This window comes from Centroberyx affinis, unplaced genomic scaffold, assembly GCF_046629955.1.
Source record: "Centroberyx affinis isolate AG114_WGS23_722 - 3 ecotype Tasmania unplaced genomic scaffold, CSIRO-AGI_Caff_v1 ptg002119l_1, whole genome shotgun sequence".
Taxonomy (NCBI): Eukaryota; Metazoa; Chordata; class Actinopteri; order Beryciformes; family Berycidae; genus Centroberyx; species Centroberyx affinis.
The window spans coordinates 194,476-205,000 of NW_027280441.1; the positions used below are offsets into that span (position 1 = coordinate 194,476).

Sequence of the window (10,525 nt, forward strand, 5' to 3'; positions counted from 1 at the left end):
ATTAGTTGACAAGCAAGGCGCTTGCAAACAAGCATGGTTGTTACAGGCCCGGACGGTAGGATGTGGAGGTAAAACGTTACGTGCAGCGAGGGAAATTACTATTGGTGCATAGATTATTCCTGTGTGAAAGAGCAAGTGGTGACAATCGGAGTCTTTTAAATTTATGAAAAACCTCAACCTGGTACTGTAGTTTTATCACATTACTATACTGTACTGCAGTGTATTTGACAGTGAAATGTAAGTAGACTGTGCAATGTCATGTTAAAGCATAGCCTCTTTTATTTGTTTATGTTGCAGGACGTCCAACAGAGAAGAATGACATTTACGTAAGACAGGAGGACAGAAAGACACAATTCACCTGAGAAGCAGAGGCAGGCTAAGATGGAAATCATGGGTAAGTAGCCTGTTTAATGATTTGAAACCAAACATGGTCCAGTCACCTAAGATTCCCCCACCGCCACCCCCCCATCCCCCCATCACCAGAGGCTTACAAGGTGTCAGGCATGGCTGCTACAGCAGGAGAGGAGGGAGTAGTTACATGTGCAGGTGGCACAGGAATCAAGTCCTGGTCAGTAGTCAAAACTTTGCGGCTGAGAATTTACAGCGTGTCCTAAGCCAACCTTCTGCCAGATACAATTACCATAATTGTGGCTTGTGCTCATTAGCTACCGCTCCATGAAATAAACAAGGGTAATATGGCCTAATATCTACTCGGCTTGAAATACGGTATTCATTCTTTTTTTCTTTTTCTTTTTTCAAATGCAGAATGGGTAGTACACCCATATAAATATTATCTTAATGTTTTGTCAGTAAAGTTTTTATACTGTTCCCCGGCAAGGCCGCATTTTTTGTTAGGATCTGGCCACAAAAAAGAGCAAAAACTTTCACAGCTTTGACAGGAAAGTGAGAAGAGAGGAGTGTGACAGCGTAGCATCGGATGGATTCAATTCACACTCCGGCAGTCACAGTTCATGGATGTTTTTTTTTTTTTTCAGACAAGCACAAGAATTCTTGTCCACTCAACCACCAAGACACCACACAGTTGTTTTTAGTATTTATTATACTGCGGATCATTGCTGACACCACACTTAGACGATGCTATTCTGAATTCAGACTTTGTATCCTCAAAACATCAACATTTCAAGAATTGAAAGAACTGCTTGATTTTCCCACTAATACCAGTCATACAATAATTCCTACACGCGGAAAGCAATCCTAGCTGCAATTAATGTAAAGTAAAGACAAATCGGGGAAGTGATGTTTCTGCAGAACACCAACGACGGGCCTTTAACATTTCTCTGCAGATACTCAGCGTGCCTTGGAGGCTGTGGAGAGACTGCAAGCCAAACTGAAGGAGAGAGGGGAGGCCCCCACACAGGAGAAACTCTCCCTGCTCAAGACTGTCCTGCAGAGCCCTCTCTTCCATCACATACTCACCATGCAGCAAGCACAGAGGCAGCCCCCAGCCAAGGTATGTGAGCTGAGAGTGTGTGTGTGGGTGGGGAGGAGAGAGAGAGTGAAAAGAGAGAGAGAGAGAGAGAGAGAGAGAGAGAGAGTGGGGTGGGGATGGGGGATTGCTGTATATTGAATGATAAGGAGGGAGCCCGCATCATTCCTAAAATACTGAATGCAGGAAACAAACTGGATGAGTAATCAGCTTACCTAAGCTTACCACTAAAGCTGAGAGAGAGAGAGAGGGAGACAGAGAGAGAGAGAGCGAGGAAGGGAGAGGGGAAAATGTATTAGGTCTAGGAGTGTGCAAAAGTCATCAGTAACACTGTGAAGGTTATACTCTATTCTATAATTCATAGGTTTTATCAGTGAGGTGTGTATGTGTGGGTGGGGGGTTGCTACCTGTGTGAGTGTTTTGACTGGTATACATGTCAGCAAAGGACATTCAGTCACACACATCTGCTCCACGGCTCCCACACATGTACAGTAATGTATCTGCAAGCATGCATTGTTGTATGGAACTGACTTATTCGACAGCATCAAGGTATTTAACTTCTGCATCAAGGCTTGGTAATTGTCTGTTGTGGTATGCTGTAATAGGCTAACCGTAAGCCACACGGTCGACATGCTGCCATTATTACATTAGCGGTGTAGCTTATAAGCCTTTAGCATCCCTGCATTTCCAGTAAACATGGCACTGGATTGTGGAATCGGCTTAAGTAATACTGGATGTCAAAGGTTCAGGCTAATCAAGCCCCTTCTTATAGGACATTCAAACAGTTTTCACTGTTGCAAGTTTTTGGTTGTGATAAATCTGCAGTGATTAGCATTTGTTAGCAATGCAAGTGCAAATCAATGCGGCACGAACTCATTAGAATCAAAAGTGCCTATTAGGCTTTTGATAGCGTTCTATCACTTGTTCTTGCTCTTTCAGCAGCTATGGAAGTTGATAAAATGGAACTGCACACAGGTTGGAAATGGGCTTCTCCCGAACCTTCCGTTTAAGCTTTGATATGGGATACACAAAAGACAAAGAACAGATTTCCTCTTATGTGTTACGGAAGGCCTTTATCGTGGATACTCCCGTTTTTGTCTCGTTGTGTTCCTCCTTTCCTATCTCTTCCCCTTCCTGCTCCATTCTATACTTATCTGTCTGTTTCGGCACCCTCCCTCCCTCCCTCCCTCCCTCCCCGCTCCCCTTCCACATCTTTTTTCATTGTCTCGTACCCACAATGCCTCCCCCTCCCAACATCTCTATCCGTTCTGTTTCCCATCCCGCCATCGCTCTCTCACCCTCTCCATTCCTGTCTGACTCCTTATCTCCCACCTCTCCTTTCCTCAATTAATGTCTCTACCTCTCTATCAAACCACCCCACCCAACCCCTTTATCATCCACTTCCCCCCGATCTTTCTTTTTCCCTATCCCCTGCGTCCCTCAATCCACTTCTCCTTCATCTATCCTCTCCCTATCCTACCCATCCATCTCTCTTGACTTGCACCCCGCGTTCTTTCCATCCCTTCATGTCTTCTCTATCTCTCCCTTAACCCTCTCTCCTCCCAGGGAAAGCGAATCTTCAAGTCCATGTCCATGAATTGTGGCCCATGCCAGGGAATGGGACTGGGCCTGAAGACGCTGAGCCACAGCGACTCCTACACTTGGGCCATGGAGAACCGAAGGCCCAGCACTGCCAAATCCTTCCACAGGGACGGCAGCCTCTCCTCTCTGGGCTCCCAGGACCTGCCCTACTCAGACATCTACCCGGACAACGGCGTTCACACTGAATCTCAGGTACCTCAGGACATATTCATCATGAAACTTAGGAGGAGGAGTCTAGTGATAGGGGCAATTTATCCCTGAAGCCCTCAGATGAAGATCCAGATCTTTTTGAGGGTAAAAGTTACACATCACCATGCAATTTCTTTACATTTTAGATTTCAAAAAACATCACGTTACAGTTTGAAACTCAAGCAGACCTGTGCGGTATCTTCATCTATATATTTTTTTTTTTTAGTACTGTACTCCCCCTCGAATCTCCCGAACCCTGTCAATGGGAAGAAACCTGTCTGCTATTGCCCATGAGGTAAGCTCACATGTCCGGTGTTTTATCTCTGCAGATTGGACGTACGTGTGTATGTCTGTGTATTCGGTGAAACACAAATTACATCGAGCATGTTTTGCCCGTCCTTGTCTTATGCTGCTCCTTTATATTTTACCAGAAAGTACGAAGAAGTAAACTCTATCTCGCTGTCTCTTTCTCTCTCCCTCTCTCTCTCTCTCTCTCTTTCTGACCTCTGCCCTGTTAGAGGCGTCATGTGGAGATGATAGAGCTGATCAATGATGGGAAGGGCCTTGGCTTCGGTATCATAGGAGGGAGGAGCACCGGAGTCATGGTCAAGACTATCCTTCCTGGAGGAGCTGCCGGACGGGTAAACGCACCTGCCAATCGATCCGTTAACCAAACATTACAACAGCCAGTCAAGAAATGAAATATTAGACCTATTCCAATGTGGTATTTACGTGTCTTCATTGACATTTAATCATTGTCTTGATTGAAATCAGAGTAGAATCTGTTTAGTGCATTAAAATAAATGCACTTCAAGTCTGTCGCACATAGAAGAGTATTGCTTTACCTGTGTTTGTTTGGCGGGGCATCCCAGGACAAGCGTCTGCGTAGCGGGGACCAGATCCTGCGCATCGGAGACACAGACCTGGTGGGCATGAACAGCGAGCAGGTGGCACAGGTGAGGTGTCCATTTGTGAAAATTTACCAAGGTGGGTGACGAGGCGATGAAGTGCTATTTTTCCTAATTCTCTTCCCTGAAATCTATAATGAGGACGCTTTTCATCATTTGTGTAATAAAACTGGTAGATCTGATTTAGCAATCTGACCCAGTCATTGTGTGCATCTATGCCATATGCCATGGCTTTCCAGGGCAGCTGCCTCTTTAGAGGTTTTTTTTTTTTTTCCTAATGCTATCACTTTTCATCCTTTCACAAACGACCACCTGGTCCAGGTGCTGCGAAACGCTGGTAGCAAGGTGAAACTACTCATCGCCAGGGACGTTACCAAGGACAACCACCTCCCCTCGCCTGTCCTCAGTCAGGACAGCGTGGACAGCAAGGTGTGTGGAGGAGTTTGTGTGTGTATGTGTGCATGTGTGTCCAAACCTCCCTTCTCATCAACGCAAGAGTCCACCCTTTGTGGGTAATATCCAGGGGAGCAGCATACACCAACAGTGTGCATGTGTGTGTAAAGAATAGCATGTAGCTACAGTCAAACGCTAAGTTTTTATGTAAACTAATTGTTTAATAAAGACATTATTTGTGTAATACAGTACTCTGTACCCATAAAGATGTGTGGAAGATTCTCTCTGTGCTTCTTTCCAGCTCAATGACTTGGATGATGACTATGAGTTCAGTGTGCAGTTCACTAAAAATACCCTGGGCCTTGGATTCACCATCACTAGCTACATAGGTGATCTGAACGCAGGTAATAATATCTACTCTAAAGTGGTTAACTTGTCAATAATGATCATTATGCCAAGTTGATGTAAACAAAGTGGGGAAATAGCAAAAAATGATGAACAATATTCACTTACGGGTGGCCGTCAGTGATCACCTGTGACCTGTGAAAGCAATGTTAAGTTTTCCTTTTGTTCATATTGTTTTATGTAACCTGAATTTGCGGCTTTCCTCAGTCTACAGTGCTGGTGTGATAGTGAAGAGCATAGTGAAAGGCAGCACCGTCGATCAAGACGGGCGCATCAACATTGGAGACACAATCCTATCAGTGAGTTCCTCTAAAACACAACAGATTATTTTTTACCCTCTGAAGAAAAATACCTTGTTGTCTCAGAAATGTATTCTCTGCTGAATCTTAACGATTTCAATATCCCAAAATCTGCACAGTTTGCAACTTTTAGTAGTTTCATCCACACCAATTAGGGTCTTTTTTAGCTGATGAAGGGGAATTCTTCTGGTTATTTTTTTTCCCTTTTACCTCTATCCATCTCTTCTTTCTACCTATGCATTCCTTCTCGCTCTTTTTTTTTTATTGTTTATTACTATTGATCTCTCTTTCCTCTCTGTCCCATTTTGTTTACCTCCACCCACTTTCCCCCCTTCCTCTCCACTCCTCATCCAACCTTCCTTCCCTCGTTTCACCTTGCACACCTTGCACCTTTCATCTTTCCCTCACCCTTACACCAATACCTATATCTCCATCATACCTACACCTTCATTCTTACCCCCCCCCACGCTCCCCTCCTCTCCTTCCCTACCCCCCCAGGTGGATGGGGTGAGCCTGCAGGGCTGCAGTGAGCAGCGGGCCATGGAAGTGCTGAGGAGGACGGGCCCCCTGGTCAGACTGAAGTTGCTGCGGAAGGCCGTCCGTCTGAGCCACATCCTGCCCCCTGCCCCGCCGCTGCAGCCCCTCCGACACTCCCACAGCTTCCACGAGGGCAACCCCTACAGGGTGGGCCTCAACAAGATCCAGGAGACAGGTACTGCAGTGAGAGAGGGCAGCTTATTGGCTCAGTGGTATTACTAGGACTTGGTAGTAACCCAGTAATCATGTTGACATGAAAGAGATGTTGATCTGAAGGCCTGTACCGATGTTGAAAACTGTGCAAAAATCTAAATAAAATGCCAGAATGAAAGTTGAACCAACGTCTGTAGTCGTCTATAGCTGCTACTTGGATTATTTTGTGAAATCAGGACCTAAATATCTTTCTGATATCAATTCAAAGCAGCTTCCAAATGTGTTTTTTACTCTGACATATTTTTGTGCCTGTTTGGGCTGACGTTGAAATTTGGCGCCTCCTAAACGTCAGCATCCGTCAAATGCTTGCTGGGAAATTGTACAGTTCATCATTTTTGTTACTCAGGTTTGTGTGTGTGTGTGTGTGTGTGTGTCTGTGTGTGTCTGTCTGTGTGTGCACGTGTGTGTGTCCAAATGTCTTTTCCCGTCACCCAGAAATCCGCTCTCTGCGTGAAATCTCCAGACGGGCAGCCTACGCCAACAGACGACCCCGACATGATTGCAGAAATGGTAACCTCTCCTTCCCATACTGCACTGCAGTCTGGGACTGGATCATGGGACTGACTCTGATTGGCTGATTGGGCTCAGCGCACAGCGATGTGGCAGTGAAGCATGCTCCTTGATGGCTGTCTATTTATAGTGCTGTGCAGTCATGTGTTTATCCAACTCATTCAGCTCATTCCAGATGATTTGTCTCTCACCCCGCCTGCATGTATGGCTTTATTTAGACAAGGATTTTTGGGCTTGATTAGAGAGCACAACCAAATGAGTCCTGATTGCTGCAAGGCTTTGATAGATGAGCGAGAAAACAGTTTGCCAAGAAATAGTCATAAGATGGTATGTGCGTGCGTGTGTGTGTGTGTGTGTGTGTGTGTGTGCGTGTGTGCCTGTGTGAGTGTGTGAGTGTGTGCGCGTACTGTATGTGTGTGTGAGTGTGTGCCTGTGTCTGGATGATTGTGTGTTGACATCCTGCTTTGCCAGAAGGAGAAATATAGTGTCTTCTCTCTATAAAACAGCTGAGGCAATGTTTTCATGTGGGATCCTGTTCTTTATTGATTGAATCATCTAAGACTAGGAGTAATGCGAATGGGGGTGCTCTGTGTGTGTGTGTGTGTGTGTGTGTATGTGTGTGTGTGTGTGTGTGTGTGTGTACGAGCACACACACGTGCATGCATGCATGAGTATATGTCTTTGGAGTGTGAGGCGTGCATTTGTGAGTGTGTGTGTTTGGATACCTGTGTGTGTGTGTGTAGGTGTTGAGGCATGTGATACGGCACTCACTGTGTGTGTGTGTTACATTTTACAGGAGTGAAACTGACACGGGCTGAGGAGGAGGACCTGAGGAGGAGGTGGCAGCATGCGGTCGGATCCAGATATGAAGTTGTTGTATGTCTCCTATCCTGTTTTTGGCTGCAATGTGAAAAAGCATAACATGAAGCATAAAAACAAAAGCTAAAAACATTATATGTATGTATATATGTAACATATACAGTATATGTATCTCAATGCTTTATCGTTTTGTTTTTTACAATATACAATATCCCAGTTACTTCCTAGACTGACTCCTCAACCCCCTCCCTGCCCCTGTAGGTGTGCCAGCTGGAGCGCTTCAGTGAGACTAGCGGTCTGGGCATCAGTCTGGAGGCTCGGGCGGGACACCACTACCTGTGCTCCGTCTTACCCGAGGGCCCCGTCGGCCAGAGCGGCAAGATCTTCACCGGAGACCAGATACTGGAGGTGACCCACCGATTGATCCCTCAGCCCAGCCATTCATCATTAAGTCATTTGATCGAGATATCAGATCATGAAAACATAATAATTACATAATAATGATTAAACGTCTAGCAATATAGTGCTAGTACTGATATTCAGTTCACACAGCAATATTAAAAGCTACAGTATGCAATTTTTTTTCCGTGAGGCAGCAAAGTATATCGCGGTTCCTGCCCTCCTCCCCCTCAGTTGGGCAAGTTCACGCCCCCACACCTGTCACTCATGTTGATGAGCTGGCTGATGAACTCTGGGATAATCTAGCACCACTAGTTTGCTATATGCAAAATGTAGGGTGTATCCTGCGTAGGAGTGTACAAGCCAGTGTCTGCATAGCTGCTTTCATCTCCTTCAGATGGCGCCAGTGTGGAAAAGCAACGTCGATGTTCAGCTGTGTTTTTAAACGAGTCTTAGCTGCTGCACATTTAGCCTCACTCTACTTTATTGTCTTACTGCTTTCTGCATTACTTGCTGTTGCTGTGACTTCCCTGCTCTGTGGCCACTAGCCTGTCCTTGATAGCCACAACCAGCTCACCAGTGGCCACGCCCACAGCAAATGGTATACACCCCAAAACATCCTTAACATCACTGAAAAGCCAATTTCAGGCAAACAGGAGGATTTAGTCATGTACACACAGAGTCACAGACAGTGACCCAGTTAACAGTTATGTGGTCAGGGATGTGCGTTGATCAGGTATTTTTACACCGACTACGAACACGACTCAGCCAATCACTGAACATCAGGTCTTTCTGTTCCATAACAACATATATTGAATGTCTTCCCTGGCAGGTGAATGGGATCCCTCTCATCGGAGAGACACACAAGGAGGTGGTCAGTATTCTGAAGGAGCTGCCGGTGCGTGTGTGTGTGGTGTGCTCTCGAATTGTACCCCCAGCACTTCACGACAGCGATGAGGAAGATGACGACGATGTCCGCCTCACCCTGAAAGAGCTACTGGCCGAGTTCAACGACAAGGTGAATGGGATGGATGGATGGATGGTTAGATAGATGGATAGATGGATTACCTAACAGTGTTCAATTTCTTTCTGTCAACAGCATATCATAAACACATTGAGAATTCCTTTGATTTATGAAACAACACTCAAAACCAAATAGTGGAAATGATATGCTCCACTACTGCAAATCAATCTCCTTTGCTGTGTCCTCTCTCTCTCCGCTCATCTCTTTGCTCGTCCCAGTTGGACCAGGGCTGTGTCATTCCCTGTCCTACGGCTGAGGACATCACCAAGCGTGGCGTGCCCCCCATGTCACCCCCTCTGGCCATGTGGGAGAGAGACACCCAGGTGGTCGAGCTGGAGAAAGGAGAGTCGGGACTGGGCTTCAGTATCCTGGACTACCAGGTCAGAGACATGCCCCTGAGCTTTTCTACAAATAGTATTGGCTGGAGTAGGCTGCATTCTAAGAATAACAGTGGCGGGCGAGATAGGGTGAACACCACCAAAATGCATAATGGAGAAGTGCGTGGGCCGGGCTTATTCTATAGGGTAGATTTCTGGGTGAAAAGGGCAGATTCTGTAATGACATGAGTTCTGTGTTTATGTGTGTGGTAAATTGTCAGCGCTAAAAAGGTCAAGCTCCGTCAATTGGCTGTTTTGGATGGGAGAATCCAAACTTTCGAAATGTCCCTCTACTTGCATTGCTACAATTGCTACAAATTAGTGTTATGGTTTTCAAAAGCATGCAAGGAAAAGTTCTAATCATATTTAACCTCTTCAGTTGACAGCTGGTTGGCCTTCTCTTACACCCCAAAAATCCATTGGCTTTTCTAGTGTTAATAACAATTTCATGTAATACATTGGTGCTTTTCTCAAGTTCCTATCATCTATCAACCTGTCTAATGCTTTTGTCTCTACTTTCCATTCACTATCTCCCTATCTTTACTCCATTTTACCATGTTTACCTTTGATGAAGCCATTGATCTGTCCACACACTCAACCAATCCATCTAATCATCCTTTCCATCCTTCTATCTTTCCATCTAAATCCAGGATCCGGAGGATGCCACTAAGACGGTTCTGGTAATCCGCTCGTTGGTGCCTGGAGGTGTAGCGGACAAAGATGGTCGCCTGCTTCCTGGTGACAGACTGGTGTTTGTTAATGACACTGACCTGGAGGGCTCCAGCCTGGATTATGCTGTGCATGTCCTGAAGTCCACCTTCTATGGCCCCGTCCGCATCGGTGTTGCCAAACCACTACCGGTATGTGAAATAGCAATTCTTGTGTGAAACATGCTGTATTAAGTAAATAATAATTCATTTATGAGACACAAACATTCTTTTTATCACTCAACAAAAACACTGTTGGGTGTAAAATGTGCCTAAAACAATGGGTTGTATTTAGACATAACTGTGCCTATAGATACTCCCAGGCTTGATAGAAATTACCTTTTACCATTTCATGAAATCCTTACCAAACTGATATTTTACAATAATAAAAAAATAAATTAAACTAAAAGAAATGTATTCCCACAGCCATGCCAGAGAATTACTTGAAAGTAGTGTTTTTTTCTTGAGTAGAGTTTTTCTTCTCCCTTTTGTTGTGGACTGTGGCTTAGTAACGAGGAACAGAGCATCCAGTTACAGGGCGTCTGAATTTTTAATGCAGCTGAGAGATGAACACAATGCTAGACCGCACTACAGAAGGAGAGAGAACCAGAGAGGAGTAGAGGGTGTCTAATTTACAGTCACCTCCTTTAGCCTGTTTGCTTCCATGCTGATTCACTCAGTTGGGAAGAAACCACC

At 45.3% G+C, this 10,525-nt stretch overlaps 1 protein-coding gene across 1 annotated transcript in view; it reads left to right on the plus strand.

Annotated features, from left to right (window-relative positions):
* Positions 1-381: 381 nt before the first annotated feature.
* The window catches only part of LOC139654609 (multiple PDZ domain protein), a 32,784-nt gene continuing 22,640 nt past the window's right edge, over positions 382-10,525 (plus strand). The window contains 16 exon segments of the mRNA XM_071531728.1: positions 382-394; positions 1,305-1,471; positions 3,014-3,241; positions 3,465-3,533; positions 3,757-3,879; positions 4,111-4,194; positions 4,468-4,575; positions 4,841-4,943; positions 5,152-5,243; positions 5,742-5,955; positions 6,429-6,503; positions 7,300-7,379; positions 7,584-7,730; positions 8,554-8,739; positions 8,964-9,125; positions 9,773-9,982. Coding sequence (XP_071387829.1) covers positions 382-394; positions 1,305-1,471; positions 3,014-3,241; positions 3,465-3,533; positions 3,757-3,879; positions 4,111-4,194; positions 4,468-4,575; positions 4,841-4,943; positions 5,152-5,243; positions 5,742-5,955; positions 6,429-6,503; positions 7,300-7,379; positions 7,584-7,730; positions 8,554-8,739; positions 8,964-9,125; positions 9,773-9,982 — 2,061 coding nt within the window.